Raw genomic sequence first — 24,712 nt, forward strand, 5'->3', positions numbered from 1 at the left:
TACGAGATATCACCCTGAAATTTGACCGAATACAGATGATGCCAATGACACGAGATATTGTCTCATCCGACGCTATAGCAAGATGGCTATGACTTGGTGTGCACATAAGTATACTTATATATACCATCTATACACAAATTCCGTCTCGAGACGACCATGGTGGCCTCTATCCTCTACAGATGCCCAATATGAGACGCCCACAGTTCTTCGCATACTTCAACACCAGACTAGCCCTAGCCTGCTTGCTCATAGCCATCTCCTCTTTCAATTATGGCTTCGATAACCAAGGCTTTGCCACCACGCAGGCTATGGACGCCTTCGACAAACGGTTTGGCAACTATAACCCTGGAACGAAAGAGTATGCGTTGGACCCAGCCTGGCTGTCGCTGTTCAACAGTCTAAACTATATCGGATTTGCTGCTGGTATGTACCTCCCTTCTCCAACGACGCGCACCGTCTGTACTCACTAGTCAGGCGTGCTCATCGGCAGCCGAATATCCGCCCGGTTCGGTCGACGGTGGTGCATGTTCTCGATGAGTTGCTACGCCCTCATCACAGCCACGATCACAGTTACCTCTGCGAACCGTGATCAGATTCTCGCTGCTCGAATCCTGAACTACGTCTATGTTGGGATGGAGTTGGCTGTTGTCCCAACGTTCCAATCCGAAATAGGTGAGCCCCATAAACCTTGTACTACTACGTTCTGTTCTCCAACACTAAATCGCGACGGTACAGTCCCTGCCCAAGTGCGAGGCCTCGCCGTAGGCACATACCAGTTCAGCATTATCCTAGGTGGTCTAATAATCAACTCCATCTGCCGGGGCACAAGCAAAATCCAAGACGACCGAGCCTGGCGCATCCCGCTTGGCCTATTCTACATCGTTCCAACAATAGTCCTATCATTGATATGGTTCGTCCCTGAGAGCCCACGCTGGCTCCTCCAACAAGGCCGCGTGGAAGAATCCCAAGCTAGTCTCCAGAAACTACGCCAGGGGTGTTTCACTCCCGAACAAATCAGCAACGAATTCCATGAGCTCCAGACCGTGCTCGAACAGGAGGTTGAGAAAGGCCACTGGATTGACCTAGTCAAGGGCGTTAATCTAAAAAGAACGGCACTCGTTTTCATGGTCAATTTCTTTCAGCAGGGTACTGGGCAGGCATTTTCGTCTCAATATGGAGCGGTCTATGTCAAGCAGTTGGGGACCGTAAACCCGTTCGATATGACGGTTGTGCTTTCACTTTTGAATTTGGTGTCGATCATTGGCTCGTTGGCGTATACTGATCGGGTTGGGAGGAGGTATGGTTCACCTTTTTCTTCCTTATTTCTCTCTATCCTTGTAACACTATTTGAGAGGCTATGCTGACAGGTTTCCAACATAGACCCATGCTCCTAGCCAGCTCTGCAGTAATGGCAGCTGGCTTATTGACGATGGGAGGACTAGGGACTCCAAATCCCATGACAATTGATTTAAAGAAAGGCGTAGTGGGTATGTACGTGGTCATGGCACTTGGATTCTCTCTCGGATGGGGACCGCAAACGTACGTAGTAGCCACCGAGCTACCTGCGCTGCGGTTGAGAGACATGACGCTGCAGTTGGGGTTTGTGGTCAATGTCATCTCGAAGTATGTCGCTCTCTTCCCTGTCTTCGTTCTATCCCGTATTCATCTATTATCCCGAAGGCTAATATGCATCTTCCAGCTTTGTCGTCAATTTCACTATCCCCTACCTTGTAGATGCGGAATATGCAGGTCTGAACTCCAAGGTCGGGTTTATATTTGGTGCCATTGCCGTTGTCGCGTTTGCTTGTACTTTCCTTTTCGTGCCGGAGTGTCGGGGTAAGACTCTTGAACAGATTGATCTCATGTTTCATCTGGGGGTCAAATTGCGGGATTTTGGATCCTTTGATGCTAGCACCTTGGTTGCTGAGCAGGAGTCCAAGGGAGACGAAGTTCCTAGTGACACTGGTAAAGTTGGAGAGGATGGGGTGAAACAGTAGACTGTTCTATACGGTTGGATGTTACATGGGACTTGAGCAGTACAATATGAATCAATCCATTCTAGGCGCAGATTCTATATTCGTGTCATGGTGAGTGGGGACGTACAATAATACCGACGTCAAAAAGGTCAGCTTAGAAATCTATGTAACATTTGCACATTAGCTATATTCGTGGTTGGTACTTTTATCCTCCCGAAGATCGTATATTCGTTGGACAGACGTCAAATCAGTAGGTATACCGAAAATGGGCCTGCGCAGATTAGCAATTAAGTCATGCAATATTGACTCTAACTGGGGAAGAGCGTACTCTGTTCTGGATGACTAGTTGCCCCCTCTTCTGCTGACGGTTGCAAATGTAAAAGGCGAGGGTAAATACACCCACAATGGCAATCATGAGAATATGGGACCTGCTTCAATTAGCCACAGCTCCAGGCTCTCAACATAATTGACGTATCAATACGTACCCCACCGATACCCACACAGCAGTCTGATACTGCGGGGCCTCCTGCTGCCGGACAATGTAGCTACCCGCCACTCCTCCCAGCCCGTTACAAGCAGATACTGCAGCCGCGGTGGTGGCGCGCTTCCACTGCCCCACTATATTGTTTGCCATAAACGCGTTCAGTGCCGCCCAATTGGAGACGTATGCCCCAGTGGCCAAGAATGTCCCGATATACCGCACAGTAACTTGAGTGGAGGAAGGGAGGCCGAACATCAAGAAGCCCGCTATGAGACAGAGGGCGTTGAACGTGATCAGTGGCCCGCGTAGCCGATACGTGTCTCCAACAAGAGAAGTGAAAAGAACAGGTACAACCGACCAATAGTATGGCTGCTCAAGTTAGTATACACATAGCCACTTGCAAAGAAAGAACGCGGCGTTGAAGATGGGACATACTGGAGTGGAAAGGATAATAGCTGCGTTGCTAGAAAACCCCATTCCCGATTGCAGAATGATCGGGAGAAAATAGGACAATGCGGTGGAAACCAAATTGAGAATGAAAAACATGCATGCAAATCCGTATAGCTTCGGGTCCGAAAAGTTCATGGCGATTTTGCTCCATGAAAAAGGCTCGGGCACCACATCATCACGATCGGTCTGGATACGCTGTACAGCTAACTGTGCCTCCGCCTCCGATAGGAAGTAGAAGCTTCGGTGTGCTGATTCGGGGAAATCGACCATCCACCAATACGTGACGATACCAATGACGCAGGTGATAAGTCCTTGGACAAGGAACATCCAGCGCCAGCCGCTTAACCCCGCCCGTCCATCCAAGTGATTCAGGCCGTAATTGACGATCGTGCCTGTCGCCATCACGGTGACCTCTCCCGATTGGAGAAATGCGAATCGGAGCTGTTGTTCCCGCCGGGTGTACCAGGTGCTGATGAGGTATGTCAACCCTGGGTAAATACCGGACATAGCCATGCCTAGAAGCACACGAAGAGCAATAAGCTGTTTCCACGTTTGAACAAATGCCGTGCATAAAGTAAGCAGGCCGAAACAGAATGTGATAGATGCAAACCAGATCCGCGGACCAACCCAGCGCACCGCAATTGTGCAGGGGAGTTGAAAGACCACGGAGGCTATGGTAAAGATGAATATCGATACCGAATATCGAGTACCTTCAAGGTCAAGATCGCTGAGCATACTAGTCACCGAGGCCGACGAGAGGATGCCGGAGTCGAGCAGATTGAGACTGCAGAGAATGCCGGCAATGGTGCAGAGGCGCCAGTCCACTTTCCAGCGAAGTCTCCTCTCCAACTCTTTCAATTCCTCCGGAAGGGCTGCCTCCACGACTTCACGGCCGTTCGACTGCAGACCATCGGGCGTCAATGGCGAGGAGGCCATGGCTGTCTCGGGAACTTTTTCTTCGATCATAATAGTGGCCTTTTCCTCTTCTTATATTTAATATCGTTTTCCCTTGAATGGCTCCCACATTTGACCTTATTGTTCCATGGTCATCCAACGCCGAGCAAAGGTAAAGAAGAAATTCGATCCAGAGTCGAATTTTAGCTGGGTGGCAGCTTATCGGAAATGTTTCGTGCAGTTATCCGCAGACTAATGCAGTCCCCGACGGCAAGCACCCAATAGCGCCATTCAGCCACGGGAGTATTGAGGATTGACCATGCTAACATACCTAACATGGTACCGAGGTCGCTTTAAATTGAATGGCCACTTCAGCCCCAATTGTGCCCTCAGCTGACAATAATTTCAGTGGCTTCTAGGATAGCACATCTGGCCAGAGTTGTCCCTCCGAACTCATTGGCAATGTTGGGGTGTGGAACAAGAATCCCTTGCATTATGCTTGAAGCCATCGTCACTCATGAGGCACCAGTAAGACTTGCCAATGTTTGTGGAATGTTCATTGGGATTTGTTTGACCACAAACACAAACAGAGTTGGTCGGGAAGATCACATGGTCAGCCTGTCCAAGATAAGCATCAAGTCGATCAATTAATTCGTTGCAATTAAAATAGTTTTTAATTTAATTGAAACTACTGACTATAATTCACTCAATAATTTCTATGATTTATTTGTTCTCTTTGAATCCCATGATTAATTTTTTCAAGGTTCTATCATTCAATTTCCTCCGACATATTCACCTATTGTGTTTGTAAAGAGGGTCGACCGTGGAATATATATTGTACAGGTAGACTTCAAGATTCTAGTCCACCACGTCCGCCGATCCGAGTTCCATGACCGCCCAAATGGAGGGAAAATGGTTCAAAAGGGGCATATCCCTAAAATCTCACACTGGTCTGATCTGTCAACATTCCCAGAGTCAATCTAATTCACTACCACGGTGGCTCCCAACCCCGCAAATGGGACCCCACTCTCTCTCTCTTGCGCTCTCTTCGGGCGAAGGGAGACCAAGCGATTCGAGACCATGCGAAGCTTCTCCCCTTCCCCCGACTGGTGGTGGCACAGCTAGTAAGTACGGAGTAGTGGTTGGTTTAAGGCGATCGCTAACACGTTGCTTTCCTTTTCTTGACTATAAACCCTCTCTCTCCCTCTCTTGTCTTTCTCTCCTTTCTCTCATCCAGTTTATGTACGTATAGTTTACTCACCGCCAACGAGGAAACCTTCCGCAGTAAATACAGAAATTAAAGAACCAATTTACTCCGAACGCCCGTTACACGTCAGAGCTCTCCTCTTCCCTACGACCAATCTGACCTTACGAAATACCGTCAGTCGCAATGGTTGACCTCATCTCCCCTCCTGATCCTCGCACCCTACTCCCGCCTCTGCTGGCTTGTCTCCCTACGGCTTTTGTATCGCCATTGCCCCCGCCTGCACTTTTGCCTCTCCTATCGCCCGTGCTACGCCAGCGTGTTCAGGTTCTGAGTTCCCTCGCCGCTTCTCCGAGCGAATCATGGCTGCGACTACTTTGTTGGGACTCCGGAAAAGCTGAGCGTCTTCAAACGGTGGTGAATGAGAGCAGCTTTGAACCACACCCAGTGTCGGGCGAGATTGAACTACCCGATGAGGTTCCCGTGGAATATAAGCGCGTGGACGAGGAGACACTACAGTCCCGCGTTTTGCTCTCGGACTATCGTTTAAAGGCTATCTATCTGTGGTGCCCCAACGACAAGGATGGTGGCGGACCCGGGTGGCGAGTCGCAGAACTTTTGCCCTACGAAAGCAGTAGGGCAGATGGTGATGTCTGGTCGGCATCGATAGGGGAAGCCAATTCACACTCCAAGGAGCGGTTGATGGAGGATGCTTTAAGAGCGGCGGAGAAGGAGGAGGAAGCTGCTAAAGACGAAGAAGATGACGACGACGATTACTGGGCTCAGTATGACGCTACACCGGGGAGGACCCCATCGGTGAAACCCCCCGCTCCTAATGGACGATCTGCCCTTCAGCACCAGGACATGTCTGAAGCGTCCTACTTCTCGCGATATGCCGATGTGCAGCCGGCGATGGACAACCATGATCCATCGGAAGAACAGCCAGAACTCGGTCCATCTTCCCTGGGCGGAGATTTGCTAGCCAATCTCCTCAAACCTCATGCTGATACTCAAGCATCTGAGAACCCACTGCACCTCAATGGTCATGGAGACGCTGATAGTGCACTGAACCATCCACGACCATCATCTGCCTCGTCTAACAGCTCGGAGGCTGTTGCCAAGCTCGAGTTGGAGGCCGAAAATCAGTCAGCATGCGAGGTAGGCGTCAAGCAGCATATTGGCTCTAACATCAAGAGTCTGTTCCGGCTCGCTAGAGCCACAGGGATCACACGCGCCGAGTTTCAGTCGCTCGTCAGAACAGAGCTGGAGTTGTTAAATATGTCCGATGATGATTAGTTTTGGCCGTCTATGAGGCGCTTTGTTTTACTTATGGAAATCCGCAGGGTCGATTTGTACATAATGTTTCATTCGGTCATGATGATGTTTGAGCGTTGGAGTGCGATTATTATGTTGCATTGGATATCCCACTGTTGTGATTTTTTTTCCTTTCTTTTTTTTTTTCATATATATTTTGTATTTTTTTGTTCAAGATTCAAATTTATATATTTATTTTGATTTTTGAATTATATTTTATTTTTCTATTGCATAGGACACGCAACCAAGGAAAACCAAATATATCCACAGGTGAAACCCGAGGTTAAATATAGAAGAGCAAGCAAACGGAAATTCTGGGTCAAAGGAAATAAAGTTCGGATGAGCTCCTTGTTCCGTTCCGGCGTGTTGTGTATGGGGATGAAGACACGCAATCAGTGCGCAGCTCCCCTCTTCATTCTCCGTACGACAACAAGCCTCTCTCTTTCCCTTTTCTTTTATTTCTCTATATGATGTCCTTTTCCTGATTACTTTCTGTAGGTCATCGCATGAAGAATATTCCTCACTATCTATTCTCCTTGCTCTAACTAACCAATTGCTCCGTGCTCCCCGTCGAAGCTCATTAGGTGATCTTTTTTCTACTATCAATTCTCGTCGTCGATTACAGCCACTGAGCATGTCTCAATCCCCTTCACCGTCTCTCCGGAAGAGAGGCGGAAAGAAGGAGGCATCCCCTGGACCCTCAGATGTCTCTTCTCCTTATCCCAACAACCAGGGTGCAACCCCCAAGCCTCAGTCAGAATGGGATTATAGGCTGGCCATAACGGTTCTGACTGTGCTGGCATTCATCACCCGGTTCTATAGGATTTCTTACCCCGATGAAGTTGTCTTTGAGAGGTGCACTTTGGAAAAGTAGGTCATACATATTTCTATACCCGAAAAATGACCGGACGTTTCTAACACGATCATGTGCTTCAGTTCGCCTCGTACTACCTTCAACGCACGTACTTCTTCGATGTTCACCCTCCATTTGGCAAGCTTCTCTTTGCGGCGATGGGCTGGCTCGTCGGCTATGATGGTCACTTCTTGTTTGAAAACATCGGCGACTCGTACATCGAGAACAAAGTTCCCTATGTCGCTCTTCGCGCCTTACCCGCCACCCTCGGCGCACTGACGGTCCCCGTGGTTTTCTTGATCATGTGGGAGTCGGGATACTCGCTGCCGGCTTGCGTTCTGGCCGCTGGCCTTGTGTTGTTTGACAATGCGCACATTGCTGAGGACAGGTTGATCCTTCTGGATGCCACCTTGGTCATCACAATGGCTCTGAGCATTCTGTGCTACGTTCGCTTCTACAAGCTGCGCCACGAACCCTTCGGACGGAAGTGGTGGAAGTGGCTGCTACTGACGGGTGTGTGTCTCAGCTGCGTCATTTCTACCAAGTATGTCGGTGTTTTCACTTTCGTGACCATCGGCGCTGCCGTCATGGTCGACCTGTGGAATCTGTTGGATATTCGCCGTCCCGCCGGCGCTCTCAGCATGTTGGAGTGGACCAAGCACTTCGCAGCGCGTGCTTTTGGCCTTATCGTCGTGCCCTTCTTCTTCTATCTGTTCTGGTTCCAGGTCCATTTCGCGATTCTGACCCGCTCCGGCCCTGGTGATGACTTTATGACCCCCGAATTCCAGGAAACCCTCAGCGATAATGCCCTGGCGGCCGAGTCCATCGGAATCCAATACTATGACGCGATCACCATTCGGCATAAGGACACTAAGGTGTTCCTCCACAGTCACTGGGAACGGTACCCGCTTCGCTATGACGATGGACGTATTTCCAGCCAGGGCCAGCAGGTGACGGGATACCCGTTCAATGATACCAACAACCAATGGCAGATCCTTCCCACGGTAGCTCTGGAAGACAATGATGGCCAGGGCCACAGTGTGAAGAACGGCGACCTCGTCCAGCTGCTTCACTTGGGTACCGACTCGATCCTACTGACCCATGATGTTGCCTCCCCCTTTTATCCGACCAACCAGGAGTTCACGACTGTGACCAAGGATGTGGCCAGTGGCGAGAGACATAACGAGACCTTGTTCGAGATTAAGATTGAGAATGGCAAGGCCGGCCAGGAGTTCAGAACTCTGTCCAGCCATTTCAAATTGATTCATTTCCCCACCCGAGTGGCCATGTGGACACACACAACTCCTTTGCCTGAGTGGGGCTTTAAGCAAGCCGAGATCAACGGTAACAAGAACGTCCTTCAAACCAGCAACCTGTGGTACGCGGAGTCCATCGAGTCGCTGGAGGAAGACAGCCCTCGCAAGCAGAAGGAAGAACGCAAAGTGAAACAGCTGCCCTTCCTTCGGAAGTACCTGGAGCTCCAGCGCGCCATGTTCTTCCACAACAATGCCTTGACCAGCAGCCACCCATACGCGAGTGAGCCTTTCCAGTGGCCATTCCTTTTGCGAGGTGTCAGCTTCTGGACCAAGAATGATACCCGTGAACAGATTTATTTCCTAGGTAACCGATCGGTGGTGGATTGCCAGTAGTCTGCTGGCTGTTTTCGCTGGTGTGATTGGTGCCGATCAGTTGTCTCTCCGCCGTGGAGTTGATGCCGTGGAAGAAAGTAAGTAAACCTGGAGGATAGCAAATGCGGAGAGGCAAAGACTGACTGAGTGCGCTATAGTTTGGGGACTCGGTGCCCGTTCTCGCCTGTACAACAGCACCGGTTTCCTATTCCTCTGCTGGGGAGCCCACTACTTCCCCTTCTGGTTGATGGGCCGTCAGCGTTTCTTGCATCACTACCTTCCTGCTCACCTTGCCTCCTGTCTAGTGACGGGCGCTCTGATTGAGTTCATTTTCAACCTCCAGCCGGTCCAAGCCGTTGTCGATAGCGAGGTTGATCCATCGGGCAAGTCCAAGTCTGTCCGTCCCCGTCATTTCGTAACGGCCAAGGAACGGATGAGCCGCAAGTCTCTTGTTGCGGGCTGGATCGCCACCCTTTCTATTCTGGCCATCACTGTCTGGGGATTTTGGTTCTATGCACCCCTGACTTATGGTACCCCGGGCTTGGACGTTGCTGGTGTAAACGCACGTCGGTGGCTGGGCTATGACCTCCACTTCGCCAAATAAGGCGATTAAGTCGGGGTATGTCAACAGCTTCCGACAGCATGTAAGCGCCCCGAAATCATGTAACCTGTGTCTGAGGATGGTGTAAACATGGCATGTAAGATAGTGAATGAGTGTGCATCACGATGGTCTGAGTAAGCTTCGGGAGCGCCGCGAAAGCAAGTGGCTTGAAGCCCAACGCGGCTACATTGCGAGACGGTGCTCTTTTGGGGCTCGTTTGAGTCATTGTATTTCTTTCTCATTGGGGCCGGAACCATTCTTTTTCATCTTTTAATCTCGCATCTCCTTGAGTTGTTTTCTCTGCTCCTTTTGGTTTTTGCGCCTGTGATATCAACTCAATAAAACGTTATGAATAGAAAACAAGACCGCACTCGAGATGTATACCTACGGTTCCCATTTCTGCATGAGGCTACTACATACATAGTCTACTGGGTACAAAGGAGGTATCCACCATGAAAATGCTCTATTGAAATAGGACCTCAGAAACATTATATCTATGCGCACAAAAGGCAACAGGAAAGAAACGCCACGTTGAGTATCATCAAACAGTACAAAGTCCACACATCAGGAACGCATATGCAACCTCTTATCTAAAACGCCATTCTCTTGCCGATTTCACTCTCCCACCCACGGACTCTCTCGAATCCGTTCGACGCAGTCTGATAATCAACCATCGCCTGGTAAACCTCTTCCTGGCTGGTCAAGACAAACGGACCGTACTGCACAACCTTCTGGTCTAGCGGCTGACCAGCCACCAGAATGAACCTGGACTCCGATTCGGCATTGTCCGGCACCGAGGCCTCCACATAATCTCCGCCCTGGTCGAAGACCACGTTGTGGAATTCCTTCACCAACTTTGTAGAATCGTTCGACCCAAAGACTGTTGTTCCAGAAAGGGTATAGGCAAATGCATTCCACCCCTTCGGTAGGGACTGTGCGATGCGTCCACCCGGCCCCGGCACCCTCGGCTTGTTCGATGGCCAGAACGATTTGGCGGATTGCGCGGGGAAGGGCCATTTTGCTCGTTGGAGGAGTTATTGTCACTGGGAAAGAGTCTGCGTTGATTTGGTTGGGAGTAATCGTGTTGGCTGTGTTCGTGGTGATGTTGAGGCGAGTTGACACTTCTTGTTGTATGAAGGAAACTAGCGCTTTGAGATGGCTAAAATATAGCGATAGGAAGATAGCTGTGATTGCGATTGAAAACGAGAGAAGTAGTTTCATCGGCGCTGGAAGGGAATATTTATATGGATTGGACAATTAACGAGAAGGGAGTAGAAATGTCTGGAGCCATTGGGACATGGCCATTTAGTCAATTCTTATAATCGGCTAATAAGCATCTGCATATCAGTTAGTGTCTGTAGATCGGCGATGAGATGGGGCTTACAAAGATCAAGGTCAGCAGCCGCTAGTCCGCTTTTGGGCGTCCCCTGGATTTCCAATCGCTGATTCAGTGGGTCGGTGGACTCTTTTCCGGCCGTTGATTGGTAACTGACTCAGACTTCACTCAGCAACCTGGAAATTCGTTCCTCAGGTGCGTGTTGCTCATGTACACTGTAGTACATCTACCGTGATTTTAGGTAATGCTCAGTCATGGCTGAGTTCTTCCTTGACTCCTGTATAGTGTCATCTCTTAGTAACTGCTCACTTGAATATATTCTATTTCGCCCTGTAGTTCGTTGTATTTATCTGGTTTATGTACAAACAACTTTGCGCTACCTACACATACAGCTACTAGGTAGAGCCTGGGGGGATGCAGGTACTACAAACTGGAAGGTCAGCCACCAATCAAACAGATGTCAAATCTATAGCAAAACCATCCAATCGCTCTTCAATATTCATTCAAAGTGCATGAATCTATGACCTCCATTGATCTGGTTGGTCATTCCCTTCTGGCTCTAGTGCACAAGGCACGTGGTGATAAGCCGAAACCCCCAACGCAACCGTTCAATCGGATGTTCTTCACAGCTGTCATGTTGCTCTGCTTCCAACTGCAGCGAGGGCTTTCCCTCCAGCACATATCTTCCCATATAGTACCATGATGACCAATTGAACTATCTCTACCTTTCTTGTTCATATTCTAATTAATAGAATTTCCTTCCATTAAGTGACGTGGGCCTCAGAGTTCCACCAGGAAAGCTCTCATCAGGCCAGATCGTTGCAAGTCCGTAACGCCCCAGCCAAGCAGCGCCCAACGCTATCGACATTTATCGTTACAACTCGCCGCCATGGGCCGGCGCAACCAAATCGTAGCGTCCTTGCTAACTTTAGCATGCGCGACTTCTACCGCCCTTGCGAACAAGAAAGTCTTCAATATTCACGACGATCTACTCGCGTTTCCTCAAGTACATCCCACTCCCAGTCGTTGCGCTAACACCGACATTCTCGCTAATCTGAAAGCTAAACTTAGTACCAAGTCCTTTTCCCTGACGAATATGTTCTTGACTCTCACGCGAAAGAATTACTACGGACGCAAAGTAGCCCTCCCGTTTCCGATGACCAACAGGGAAACTCTCTACAAAAGCCGCAGATCCCGCTAAAGCCTCGCACAGATGAGTCGCAAGAGCACAGCCCGCAACAGGAAGGAGGACTGCAGCTCACATACGAGGAGCTAACCCTCCAAGGCCAACGATTCCTCTGTCAAATCCCGCAAGTCGAGAAAGACGAAAGGGTCCGACGAATAAGACCAAGGAGGCCAGTGAGACGGACGAGAAGCAGGAGCTGGCTCGGGCGACGGACCGCGGCTTGGAACTTCTTAGCGAGATGGAAGGGAAATGCATGTACTATGTTTCGGGCTGGTGGTCGTACTCGTTCTGCTACAAGAAGCAGATCAAGCAGTTCCATGCGCTGCCTTCTGGCAGTGGGATCCCTAACTATCCTCCCATGGAGGATCCGGCAACGCATTCGTTTATCCTGGGCCGGTTTCCCCGGGCCAATGAAGAGGAGGATGGTGAAGCTGAGCGCAAAAGGCCGGCCGAGGCGACAACAACAGCAACAACGACGGACGTGGCCGAGCTCCAGACGAAGGGGGGATCGCGGTATCTGGTGCAGCGGTTGGAGGGCGGGACTAAGTGCGATTTGACGGGGAAGAACCGGAAGATTGAGGTTCAGTTCCATTGTCATCCCCAGTCGACGGATCGCATTGGCTGGATCAAAGAGCTGACGACTTGCTCCTACTTGATGGTCATTTACACCCCGCGCTTGTGCAATGATGTCGCCTTCCTACCCCCACAGCAGGAGGAGCTCCATTCAATTGAGTGTCGCGAGGTTCTCTTACCTGACCAGGTTCCCGACTGGGAGGCGATGCGGCAGTATCACCTGGCCCAGAGACTTGTCGAATCGTCTGCTACTACGTCAGAATTTCCTATCGTCGGTGACATTGAGGTCGGTGCCAAGAAGCTCGTGGGCACCGAAGGCAAGGAAATCGAGAAAGGCCGCGTAGCTTCCGCCGGAGAAGAGAAGGTGGAAGTGGTGGCCAAACGCGAGAATGGTGAGGTGTTGCAGCTGTCCAAAGTCGACCTAGAAAAGCTTGGGCTTGACCCGGAGAAGATCGAAACCCTGAGACCCGACTCGAAGAGCTCGCTCAGGGTAAGGACTGGACATTGGAACACGTCACGGCCAATGGCGAGCGTGGATTGAGAGGCATCGTGGACACCGATGAAGATGAAGAGGAGGAAGAAACGGGAGCCAAGTCTGGAACAGAGTCGGAGGACCATGGCACAACGGAAAAGCCGCAGGAGAAGGCTCCCGCCGAGAAGAAAGTTCCAGAGAAGGAGGTCCTAGAGGCTAAACCGAAGGACGAGCCAAAGGGGGAGGAGCTGCCTGCGGACAACGCGGAAGAGGGCAGTGAGGAAATCTTCAAAGATGAACTGTAACTACCCTTAGACTATGTCATATTTGTACTTGACGATTTGTAGATCTGTGTCTATTCTTGGTTATCATTTTTCATCCCAACAAAGTACCTGCAATCTCAACTTCTGGGTACCTTGACACATATACAAAGCAAAAGATTCTATCATACAGAGCAATAGGCCATCCCTCAAGTCCATAACCTACGGGGCAACTCGTGAATCATAGCCATAGTCAACGCATAAACACTGAGGAACTCCATCCCATGAATATATCAAGGAACGCCCAAGCACCTAGCAAACAAATCCATCCCACCCGACAGCCCGGCACATCAACAAACCGGCCTCGACCTCAAAAGACACACAGTATCATCCAGATCACGACCGATCAAAGCCCTAGTATACCATCAGTACCCAACCAACCAACTAAGTAAAAACAGACACATATATATATGTAGAACATACGGCCCATATCTACTGTACGGCGTCCGCCCGAAACACCGCCCAAAACACCGTCCACAGTCACACCGTCCATAGTCCTCATCGATAGGAATAGCCCTAACCACACCGCCAATCTCTTCCAGGAACTCGATCACTGCTCTCCTAATCTCTTTTACGCTTTTGCGTCGGGTTATGGGCTTAACAGTCTGTGATTCAGCTTCTGAGACTTCTGAAGAAGAAACTGTGATGGTTGTGCTGGGTGATTTGGGCTTGGAGTGTCTGGATAGACGCCTGCGGAGGGATTTGAGGGAGATCGGGTGGAACTGTGTCATTCTTATCTCTGGCTGGTGGTAGTGGTAATGAGTTGTGTATGCGTGGTGGTTTGTGAGGGTTGTGTGGATAGTGAGGTTGAGGGATAGTTTAGCTTACAAGGGATGTGGAATGTTACTAGGAATGTTGTCAGGTGGTGGGGGGTGGAGTCACTGTCACTATGATGGTGGTGATTATTACTGCCTGCTGTGTAGATTTGGATGGTGATGTTGAGCCATGGATGGGTAGAGGGAAGACGTGTGTGTGACTCTATCTGCCTTATTTAGGGTTGTGCTTTGTGTAGGTAGCACTGTAGATGGATATATGTATGAGTCTGTCGGAGAGGTGCGAATAAACTTGTAGCGTGGATCTCTCATCTGAGGGTTATTAGGATCTATATCGTGCTCCAGGCTTTTGGTATGATGTATAGAGATAATAGAGCTTAGCCGTAATACTTGAGCAACAAGCAGCCCTATCTCTTTAGTACATGGTGTCACTTCTTCTTCGGCCATTTTACGGTCTTTGGGGTACCATTGAAGATCAATCAGGTTGTAGGAATACCATCGCCTATTGTCTGACTGTCTGAGCACGCAGTATACAAGAAGGAAGTTCGGATAACAGACTCACTCGTCAGCAGTGGTTAATAAGGCAGTGCAGAAAACGTGACCGGGCGCTTCTGATGCCTAAGGCTGCACCCCCTCACAGCCTCCACAGGAGTAAACCAAACCACGAACGGATCGGCCAACTTCCTCCATTCCCTCCCTCGTGTGTCTGTCTCTCCCTGAAACTCTTCCGACTCGACCCTTTCTCTCCCACATTTCTCTCGTTTCCCTATCCCACCCCGCCCGGTCAACGGCTCACACGGGAGTTCTCTCCGTTTCGCCCTCTCCTCATCCTTCCCCGTCCTATCCGACAGTTGCGGTGCTGCGGCCTCGGGCTCGATATCGGTACCTGAAGTACTGCCACTGCGTAATTGCCAAGCCCACCACCACGAACTAACTAACCCCCCCGACCGACCCATCGACCGTCGCCCGACCTTTGAGTCTACTCTCCGCTATCTCCCTCAGGGCCCAAGCGGGAGCACCATTTGGTTACACGACCATTTAGAACCGCTGCTCTTGGGAGCAGCAGCTGCAATAATACAACAACTCCTTCTACGATAGCCGGAATTCTATCCCGGTTTGCCAGCTGACGGCGCCCACCATGGGTTTCCTCGGTGTGTACACGGCCCTTTATGACTATCACCCTCAGGCGCAAGGTGAATTAGAGCTTCGCGAGGGTGACCTATTATACCTCCTGGAGAGCAACGACGAAGACGATTGGTGGAAGGCCAAGAAGAAGGCGGAACACGATGATGAGGACGAGCCCGAAGGTCTTGTGCCTAATAACTACATAGAGGAGGTAAGGATGTATCCTATCGCACTTTGCTGTGCAACCTGGAATTCACATGAGGCATTGCTGTTGTCCTCCGGGCCTCCCGTTCTCTGACCGGAGCTGGTGGTTGTTCGTTCCCACCCTCAGGGGTAGAGAGTGGATCACCGTTGAATCGGACATTTACTGACTGTGGAACCGAATTGAATATACAGGCCCAGCCAATTCACTCTGCCAAAGCGCTATTTGATTACACACGCCAAACAGACGAAGAGGTATCCTTCTCCGAAGATGCAGAACTGGTGGTGTACGACATATCGGACCCGGACTGGACCCTAGTTGGGGTCAGCGGGGATTTCGGTTTCGCCCCGGCAAATTATATCGAGATTGTTGAACAGGCTGCCCACGCTCCCGCAGCATCATCTGTTCCTGCTCCTCCCGCCGAAGCCGCACCTCCGACACTCCCGCAGCGCCCAACGGCGGCACCGACAGAAGAGGCCAGCAGCCCTGTCTCAAGCTCGCCCATCGGCACCGTTCAGAACCCAGCCGCCGCAGCGATTGCTGATATAATTCACAAACAGCATGCAGAGCCCGAAGCCACCAGGGCAGTGCCGCCACCCCCGCAGCCCCAGCCATCGTATGAGCCCGAACCAAGCTATCAGCGGGAGCCTTCGCCGCCGCCGCCGGCCCTCCCACAACGTCCCCCGTCCCAGCAGATATCTCCGCGTGTAGAGTCTCCCCGGTCCCCGGGTCTCCCGACACGCCCTCCTCAGATCACCTTGGTGCAGGAGCAGGATAGTAAAGGACATGTGAAAGAGTCCCCGCCGTACAACAGAGTCGGCCCTGCACCCCGTTCTCCTTCCGGCTATCACATCTACAATGTCAATGAAATGGTTGAGGTGATGGGCAAAAGGAAGAAGATGCCGACAACCCTGGGTATCAACATTGCTACTGGGACGATCTTCATCTCGCCGGAAGACGATGGGGAAGAGCAGGAATGGACAGCTGACAAGCTGTCTCATTACTCCATTGAAGGGAAGCACGTTTTTGTCGACCTGGTTCGCCCCAGCAAAAGCATTGATTTCCATGCCGGCGCAAAAGACACCGCCAGAGAGATTGTCGCGGCACTTGGTGAAATCTCCGGAGCCTACCGCGCAGAGGGCTTGAGGGAAGTCATTGCGGCTGGCTCCGGTGGGGGAGGACAGAAGAAGGGTCAGATTCTCTATGACTTCATGGCACAGCAAGACGACGAAGTGGGTGTAAGTGTTGGCGATGAAGTCATCGTCCTTGATGACACCAAGTCTGAGGAATGGTGGATGGTCCGGCGCGTGAAGAATGGCAAGGAGGGCGTAGTCCCAAGTAGCTATGTCGAGATCACCGGCTATGCCTCCAGCAGTCAGCCATCAGGCGTTGACTCGGGCTTGTCGGCAGTGGAGCGAAACCGTCTCGAAGAATCAAGGTTGGCCAAGGAGGCTTTGCGCAAGTCACGAACCGATTCAATTGATTCGCCCCGCGGAGAGGTAGGCGCTGTCCGTTGGCTATTTGGCCGATATATAATGGTGTTATTAGAAACGCTAACGGTTATCTTTTTCATTATAGCATCACAAGCGTGACAGCCGTAGCAGCCAGAAGTCGAGTAAGTTCCCTTTTCCCCCTTCACTGTGTCAGGAGATTGGTCATACTAACGAACCCCAAGAGCCAGACCCAACCAAGACGAGACAATGGACCGATCGTACCAAAACTTTCACTGTGGAGGCTCAATTCATCGGCCTGCAAGACGGTAAGATCCATCTGCACAAGATGAACGGGGTCAAGATCGCGGTCCCTATCCCGAAAATGTCTATTCAGGACCTGGAATACGTTGAGAAGGTGACGGGAGTGTCACTGGACGAGGACAAGCCACTCTCCGACATCAAGCGTCGTTCAACACAGCGAGAACCTGAAAGATCCCGACCTTCGGCTGAGAACAAACGCTCCGAGTCTGCTGGAGCTTCGTTCCAGCAGTCCGATTATGATTGGTTCGATTTCTTCCTGAAAGCAGGAGTCGGTCCACACCAATGTGAGAGGTATGCGCAGAATTTCACCAAGGATTCGATGGACGAGAGCATTCTTCCGGATATTACGCCAGAAGTACTTCGCACGCTTGGCTTGAAGGAAGGCGATATCTTACGAGTGATGCGCCACCTAGATACCATGTTCAGTCGTACCGGAGCCAAGTCTAAGTTGCGCAACGTAAGCTTCGGCGGAGAGGAAGTCATCAGCAATGGTGAGGACGGCGGTAGCCTCTTCGCGGGTCCGGGAGGCGTTCTGCGCAACAATACGCGTAAGGGCAGGCCAGCGCCGGCTGTGCAGACCGGAGATGTGGTCGATCCCAAGGCTTTCGCGCAGAAGGAAGACTCTAACCACGCGGAGCCAAAGGAAGCCTCTCCAACTTCTGCGGCTCCGGAAAAGCCTGTCCAGCGTGGTTTTGATGACGATGCATGGGAGGTCAAACAGCCTAAGCAGACTGCTCCCGCGCCAGCTCCAGCAGCTCCAGCAGCTCCAGCGGCTGCAACGCCGGCTTCCCCTGCTGCAGCCTCGCCCGTGACAACGCAGCCACCACAACAGCAACTTACAGGGGCAATGGCAGACTTATCCGTGCTTCACCCTCCGCTACAGCCAACTCCTACCCAACCGACTCCCGCTTCACAACCTCCGTCACAGGCACCTCCAGTCATTCAGCCTCAGCCAACTGCTGTACCCGCGCCTGCCCCCCAACAGCCACAACAAACGGGTGCTACTCCCGGTTTCTTCTCTCAATTGGGTCAGCCGGCACAGCAGCCGCTCCAGCAGCCACTCCAGAACCCCACGCAGGGATTCAGTCCCCAAGCCACTGGGTTCCAACAAGCTTCCAGACCACGCCCGCACGCTCCTCAGACTATGGGTCAAAATTCGCTGCTTCCCCCTCCGCCTCAGCGACCACTTTCTGCACCCCAGAACTTCCCTCAACAGCAAAGCTCTTTTGGCCTCCCTCCACTGCAGCCTCAGCTGACAGGGCTACCTCAAGCTGGACCGCCACTCGCTGCTCCAGGTCAGAGTCTGGCCGAACTAAACCAGCAGCGGTTCCAGCAACCACTCCAACCACAGCCAACTGCGTTCATGCCCCAAAATCAGTTCCAAAATGGCTTGATGCCACAACCCACTGGTTTCCAACCGCAATCTCAATTTGGAATCCAGCAGCAACAGCAACAGCAAGTGGGCTTCCAGGGACTTGCCCCGCAACCCACTGGCTTCGGTTTCCAGGCACAGCCGCAACAGCCAATGCAAACCGGCATCAACTCCGTCCTTCCCCAACCCCTGCAGCCTCAACCCACCGGTATGAATGGCGTTGGCAGCATGCCTTACAACACTACGTCGCCACCGCCAATCCCACCAATTCCTCAGCAGCCAACGGCTGCACCTCTGACCCCACAGAAGACTGGGCCCGCACCCCCAATCAGGTTTGGTGTCAAGCATGACGCTCCAAAGAAGCTCGCTCCCCAGCCGACAGGTCTCCGGGCTAATCTTGCACAAGCCAGTAAGTTCCACCAGCAATGCATACATCTCTTAGGCGGCTACTAACTATCTCCCACAGCGCCCACAAATCCGTTCGGTTTTTAATCTGAACATGTATATAATCGTTTTTGCTTTCGCGGCACATGACACATATCTTATACATTATTTACTCTTCACATCGGCGATTTCCCGCGCTAACCATAAATAACTCGCGTCTTCCTACCTCTGACGCCGTAATGCGTACTAAACGTCTTGGCCCACAATCTCGATCTACGCAGTCATGTTTGGAGCAATGTCTCGCATGTGACCCCTGACGCAGCTTCAGCCAGCTAGATTTGCCGTTCTTATTTCTTCTTTCTTTCTGTTCTTGGTTATCATTGTCCAGGCAATGCGTGATCCTAAAGATATGACTTGACCTCTGTTCTGTTTCTTTTGTTCCTGATTGGTACTTGATACTCCCAATTACCTGTCTCAGATTGACTGTCTCGATACAACGTTTTCTTATGTTACATTAATGTATGTTTGGGGACTCTGGAAAAATATCCTTTTGGTTGGATGAGCTGCTGAAATGTGCCTTTATACCTCTCTCTCTCTCTACTCCGGAGTAGGGTGCCGGGCCGATAGTAGAAGTGCTTATATTCTTGTTACCTCCTTCTTTCTGCTTTTCTTAGTCATATTGTACGATACATAGAGGGGTACTCTAATAATACTTTGACAGGGTCGTTGGCAAGTGGAGCCAACTATCAGAAGCAGAGCACTGCCAGCCACGGCTGCAGCTCCCCCATCCCAATTGTATAGAAGCGTACCATATTAAGTAGCGTGGTGGGGCCATTAGTACTTCCATGAAGCCATAAACTTTTCACATCTCACTGGCAGTTTGGTTGCATCCCCCTTAAGAATATAGAACTAGCACAGCATTGTAACAGATTAAGCACCAAGTGCATTCGCTTCGATAAATCTTGCAGCACCGTGCAGTACAGACCCGAAAAGCGCACGCTGTCTCTCCATGTTCAGAGAGCTTCGGTCATGGTTCCTTGGGTTTCACGTTGAGAGACGAAATAAGGTCAACAATGACATCAGCCCGGATGGTCTAGTGGTATGATTCTCGCTTGTAAGGAGACCTCGTCGCCATTCCATCAATATCCTCGATACTAATAAATACTCTTAGTGGGCTATATAGTACCAATCTGCGAGAGGCCCCGCGTTCGAACCGCGGTTCGGGCCCTTCTTTTTTTTGCACTTTTTCCTTCTTTACTTTATTTATTGTATATCATAACAGCTCCTCTCTCGCCACCTAATTGATGTACGCACAACAGTTACTGTCAGAGCCAGTAGAGCCAAAGACCAATTCCCCAAAGGGGAAACAGGACCCTGATCCCTCACGGAGTAGTAGGCCGTCGGGGTGATAACTAATCATCATACAAAACCTGCTGCATCCTCGTATCTGCAAGCCCATTGCCATATCACACCGCGCTATAGAGGATCAAAAGCCGGGAAAAGTGTTTCGTGGCCTTACAGAGGAAAGGGGCTGTAGAACCTCAGCCTTACAAAGCAGAAGAATGCCGCCGGCGATAGCTGCAGAAGGCGAGGGAACCTTGAGGGTTCCTGGCTAGTCTACATGAAGAGTATCTTCGTCGTATGACTCGGGATTTGACTCGTGTGGGGTTACGGAGATGGCCTGGATCCGGCCCGGCTCGGCTCCCGTTTCCCTGTTTTTATGAGGCTAAATGGCTTGCGGGGATTCCGAGCCTCAGCCTTCAGCATTGCGGTTAGCGCCTTTTAGGCGTCCTACTCTCAGCCTCATTGGGAAAGTGATTGCCCAGCCTGCTACGGAGTGCTTCGCGCATAGCCCATGATCTTCAGGGACCTCGGCTGAGATGCTTTCGCCCTAAGCTTATTCGACTGCTCGTGTACTAGTTTGATCGGCGCTAATGCCTCGCCTTGATAGCACGTTTGTGAACCCTCTGGCTTTTCTTCAAAAGCTTGCAACGTCGGGAGTTGGATCTGTGGAGCTACTATTCAGAAGCATAAAGGATTTTTCTGAATATTAATCCGCTCACTCCGATCACCTTATCTACGAGTCAGTACCCAAAGTGTAAGTGTGGCATCATGACCGATTACTGATCCATCGGAGTAGAGCTGAAAAAGATGTCAAGCCAATGGCATCTCATCGATCATTCAGTAGGGCTCCACAAGGGGACCTACTTCTGGTTTTTTGGTTAGCCAAGATTGGGGGCCGTTCTATACCATTCAACAAGTTTCAGGGTCCATTTAGCGCCGCATAAACAAGCCATACACTAAGGTTCTTGGTACGACAACTGTGGGGTGTAGGAACCCTGCAGTAGTCGCCTTCACCATTCCTGTGCCCTAGACATGAGGCCAGACGCATTTGTGGGTACTACCTGTACAGCCACGAGATACTGGGAAGCCGGGGAAGCCGGATAAAGGGCAACAGCCGCTGACTCAGATGCAAGGAGGTTTTTTTTCCGGTCACTGCTATACCTGATCGCCACTCATGTCTGCTGCTTCGCTGTGGATGTTGACTAGGCCTCTGTAGACCTTCCACCGGCCTTACCTTTGCGGACATCTCTCCGCGGCCCTCATGGAGACACTGCTTCCAGTTCTGGCTCCGCCGGCGGAAGGTGGACATCCGTGAAGAGCATTACTTGTTCCACCAGTGATCATCACTACTATTGACTGGCGATGTGGGGTCTTCTATACAGTGCTCCTTCGATTGGTGATTGTCACTAGTTGTTGTTGGACACTGTAAGATTACCATTGGACGGACGTCGAACTGTTCCTGTTTAGGAATCTGGTATCAGGCACAGGTCAGCATATCCTTACAGGGACCCACGGAGGCTACAAGTCCAGCATCAAGAAAGAATCCCTGCAGGACAACCATGTGATGTAACGCTCTCGAGGCTGAGTGATCCGGTCGTCTAAACATTAGGCCGAATGGTGGCCTTGAAGGATCACACCGGACCAGTCCACCATCGCAGAATCCGAATCCGAATCCCCGATTACAAAAGCAGCCCTCAAAGAAAGGTATAAAAGGGCCCCTCCCCATCCCTCCAAACCAAACTTTCATCATCACAGCAAACAGCTTCATTCACTCATCACAAGAAACCAAAAACAACAAACCAAGTTCATCCAACGGATCAAATATGCAGCTCAAAAACCTCCTCTCCACCCTCCCATTCATCACGGCCGTTCTGGCCTCCCCAGCCCCCGTGCCAGCCCCCGTGCCCGGCACCGTCGCCGTCGGATACGGCCAGCAGCTCCAGAACAACGACCAGGCCAACCACTGGGTCGTCTGGATCGAGGGTGAAAGCGCCTGCCCGAACACCCGCGTCCTAGCCAGGCTCACCGACAGCCCCTGCGACCAGACCTTCTATTTCAACAACAAGGCCTACCATCTCGCCGACTGCGGTAGCGACAACGAGCCCCGTCGTGTGGTTCAGCCCGGTGGTGGCTCTGCTGGCTGCTCGCGCGATAACCGCAAGATTACCTGCCACGGTAGCACCCATGACATTGTCAAGCATGGAAAGTGCGGTTAAGTGGATTGATTGAGTTTGGATATGACGCGTGGGAAGGGGGATTGTGGAAGTGTGGATTCGGGTCCTGGGTGATGCGCGGAGACAGAGATTGACGGGGATGGTGGAACTAGTCGTGGCTATAGTCTTGTGCTACATGTCAGTAACTCTACATTTGATGTCATGGCCTATATAGGTTTAGCTAGGTTGAATGAGATGGAAGTTAGTTGTGTTTGAGTGGTGGTATGATACATAAGCAAGACTATCCCGGGACTTCCTACATGGAAACTCCAGATAGGAATAGTATCTGCAATATCTGCACTAATATACGCCATCATGCTCTATCCTAGTCAGGTATGATGATAATGAATGAACTACCGGATCCCTTAGCGCCGGGAGGGACCGCCGGAACCAACAAACCGATTGGCATAAACCCTCCCGGAATGGTTCATGACTACTAAGGGCTCGCACAGACTCTGTTCGTTGGACGGAGATGATTACATTACTGTAACACCGCTCGGAGGCTGCCCTTCAGTTAGTAGCTTATGAAAAAATATAGGAAATATCAGGTAGCGTGCTATCTTTCCAGAATTGTATTATTGTCGTTCTGTGCAGTTGTAACAGTCTGTATCTTAGAGGTACGATTTCTGGCTTTTGTGTGAGGGTACTATCATGCAAGGTCATGCTACGGAGTCTTCGAGATCGGCTTTTGAAGTGGGATTATCTTGCAACGCACTAAGTAAACTGTCTATAGAGTTACATGGTTGTATGTCTCTACACTTGTTTTAAACGGCTTATGTAGCAATCGTGATGAGAGTACGGGTACCAACATAGTATACTAAATTAGGCTATACTGCTAGAGATACAATCTACTATATATAACACACAGAAAATCATGATCAGCCAACCACGATCTCAAACTTATATCATATCTTCCATCTCAGTGCTTTAGCTGCGACAGTCCAAACTTGACGGAAGAATACAATTAAAGTATAGCAATACATCGTGACACCCGTATCATATCCCTACTCAACTACAGCTCAACTCATGGACCCCAGCCCCTTCCCCAATATCCATCTTCCCAGCCCTCGCCTGCCTCAGCCCAGCCAGCTCATACGCCAACACAGCGCGACAACAGACAACCGACGCGAGGAACCGCCCGGCGTTAGCGAGCGCATCTTGAACTGAAATAAACAATAGACTGGATAGCACCATCGTGCCATACAGGATATGAACTACTGCTCCAGTGGAGACACACCAAGAAAACAACAGGAATAGATACGATTCTTCGATCTCGTCGACGTCCGGGACAGGAGTAGCGTATAACGATGGGGTGATCTCACGAACGAGATATCTCCGAAACCGATTCAGCCGGGTATTACGTAGTTCTACTACAGGGTGTCGGATGACGCGGTAGCGGAGTGATAGAGCGATCATTCCCCCGATATGAATCAGTGCGATGATGAACGCCCAGATAAGTGGCTGCGCAGTGACTTCCGTCGCGTAGTTGCATATGCACCGGATGCCTAGCTGGTAGCAGACGGTTGCGACGTTCGCGACGGCGCCTAACGCGACGATATACTCCAGCGCCGAGATGAGGATCCATGTCCTCCCGCCCGGTTTCGCGATAGCAATCCTTTTCTTTACCCCGTCGGCGCCGAGGAGTGCTTTCACGTTCGGGTATTCGAAGGGTCGGTCCGGGAGAACGGCCGGTGATCCTAGGGCTAAACACAGCGAGAGGAATGGTCGGCCTGCGACCCGTGCCAGGATGGCAGTGTCGACCGTGTTGGAACCCAGCATGGAGAGCATGGTCGGCAAGAGGCCGAGGATGACGCCTGCGTTGGCCATGTTGGCTTTCACATTTTCCGGGAGGTTGCTTAGCATACAAGAGACCAGAGGCGCGGTCAAGGCGCTGCCCTTTGTCGGGTCATACCAGAGCTGGTATTCTGGGTCGAAGCCCGGGGTTTGGTTGAGGTAGTTGTGGTATTGCTCGGAGCAGTTGTTGTTGAGGACGAATTCAATCTGCAAGCGGAATTGTTTGTACCAGTGCTGGAATTGATCGGGCGCTGCTGCTGCCACGGCAGCCTGTATCAGGAGTAGAAGCAGTATTCGCATGGTGGGATGAGGCTTTGTGGTGCGACGAGGAATTGAAGCAGTGGTTATCAGGAACTCTTCGAGCGAAGCTGATTCCTTCCCTGATTTAATTCAAGGCGCTAAAACCGCCCCTCCGGATGATTACGAGTCATTGTTGCACTGTCATCGTATCAGTTCCTGCATA

The 24,712-nt window shown here is 51.0% G+C and overlaps 8 protein-coding genes across 8 annotated transcripts; 5 read left to right on the forward strand and 3 right to left on the reverse strand.

Moving 5' to 3' along the window:
* Positions 1–179: 179 nt before the first annotated feature.
* On the forward strand, positions 180–1,997 carry ANOM_001533 (sugar porter family MFS transporter; the record flags this gene model as incomplete). Its single annotated transcript, XM_015546790.1, has 5 exons — positions 180–423; positions 475–672; positions 736–1,297; positions 1,381–1,623; positions 1,700–1,997. The coding sequence occupies 5 exons, from the start codon at positions 180–182 to the stop codon at positions 1,995–1,997; spliced, it is 1,545 nt and encodes a 514-aa protein (XP_015411489.1).
* A 51-nt stretch (positions 1,998–2,048) lies between these two features.
* Positions 2,049–3,873, reverse strand: ANOM_001534 (putative MFS transporter; the record flags this gene model as incomplete). The annotated part of the gene is made up of 4 exons (XM_015546791.1): positions 2,049–2,138; positions 2,305–2,404; positions 2,462–2,826; positions 2,893–3,873. The coding sequence occupies 4 exons, from the start codon at positions 3,871–3,873 to the stop codon at positions 2,049–2,051; spliced, it is 1,536 nt and encodes a 511-aa protein (XP_015411490.1).
* A 1,318-nt stretch (positions 3,874–5,191) lies between these two features.
* On the forward strand, positions 5,192–6,301 carry ANOM_001535 (uncharacterized protein; the record flags this gene model as incomplete). The annotated part of the gene is made up of 1 exon (XM_015546792.1): positions 5,192–6,301. The coding sequence occupies one exon, from the start codon at positions 5,192–5,194 to the stop codon at positions 6,299–6,301; it is 1,110 nt and encodes a 369-aa protein (XP_015411491.1).
* Positions 6,302–6,953: 652 nt separating this feature from the next.
* pmt4 (dolichyl-phosphate-mannose-protein mannosyltransferase) lies at positions 6,954–9,755 on the forward strand (the record flags this gene model as incomplete). The annotated part of the gene is made up of 4 exons (XM_015546793.1): positions 6,954–7,163; positions 7,256–8,743; positions 8,793–8,898; positions 8,959–9,755. 4 exons carry the CDS (start codon positions 6,954–6,956, stop codon positions 9,402–9,404), a joined length of 2,250 nt encoding a protein of 749 aa, XP_015411492.1. The 3' UTR covers positions 9,405–9,755.
* Positions 9,756–9,991: 236 nt separating this feature from the next.
* On the reverse strand, positions 9,992–10,418 carry ANOM_001537 (putative pirin; the record flags this gene model as incomplete). Its single annotated transcript, XM_015546794.1, has 2 exons — positions 9,992–10,255; positions 10,320–10,418. The coding sequence occupies 2 exons, from the start codon at positions 10,416–10,418 to the stop codon at positions 9,992–9,994; spliced, it is 363 nt and encodes a 120-aa protein (XP_015411493.1).
* A 1,208-nt stretch (positions 10,419–11,626) lies between these two features.
* ANOM_001538 (cytoskeletal protein-binding protein SLA1) lies at positions 11,627–19,006 on the forward strand (the record flags this gene model as incomplete). Its single annotated transcript, XM_015546795.1, has 9 exons — positions 11,627–11,743; positions 11,809–12,069; positions 12,117–12,888; positions 12,948–13,269; positions 15,160–15,397; positions 15,583–16,887; positions 16,967–17,003; positions 17,064–18,923; positions 18,981–19,006. 9 exons carry the CDS (start codon positions 11,627–11,629, stop codon positions 19,004–19,006), a joined length of 4,938 nt encoding a protein of 1,645 aa, XP_015411484.1.
* Positions 19,007–22,065: 3,059 nt separating this feature from the next.
* Positions 22,066–22,458, forward strand: ANOM_001539 (uncharacterized protein; the record flags this gene model as incomplete). Its single annotated transcript, XM_015546796.1, has 1 exon — positions 22,066–22,458. One exon carries the CDS (start codon positions 22,066–22,068, stop codon positions 22,456–22,458), a length of 393 nt encoding a protein of 130 aa, XP_015411485.1.
* Positions 22,459–23,463: 1,005 nt separating this feature from the next.
* ANOM_001540 (uncharacterized protein) lies at positions 23,464–24,549 on the reverse strand (the record flags this gene model as incomplete). The annotated part of the gene is made up of 1 exon (XM_015546797.1): positions 23,464–24,549. The coding sequence occupies one exon, from the start codon at positions 24,547–24,549 to the stop codon at positions 23,464–23,466; it is 1,086 nt and encodes a 361-aa protein (XP_015411479.1).
* Between the last annotated feature and the right edge of the window lie 163 nt (positions 24,550–24,712).

Source organism: Aspergillus nomiae (genome assembly GCF_001204775.2).
Source record: "Aspergillus nomiae NRRL 13137 chromosome Unknown contig00012, whole genome shotgun sequence".
Taxonomy (NCBI): domain Eukaryota; kingdom Fungi; phylum Ascomycota; class Eurotiomycetes; order Eurotiales; family Aspergillaceae; genus Aspergillus; species Aspergillus nomiae.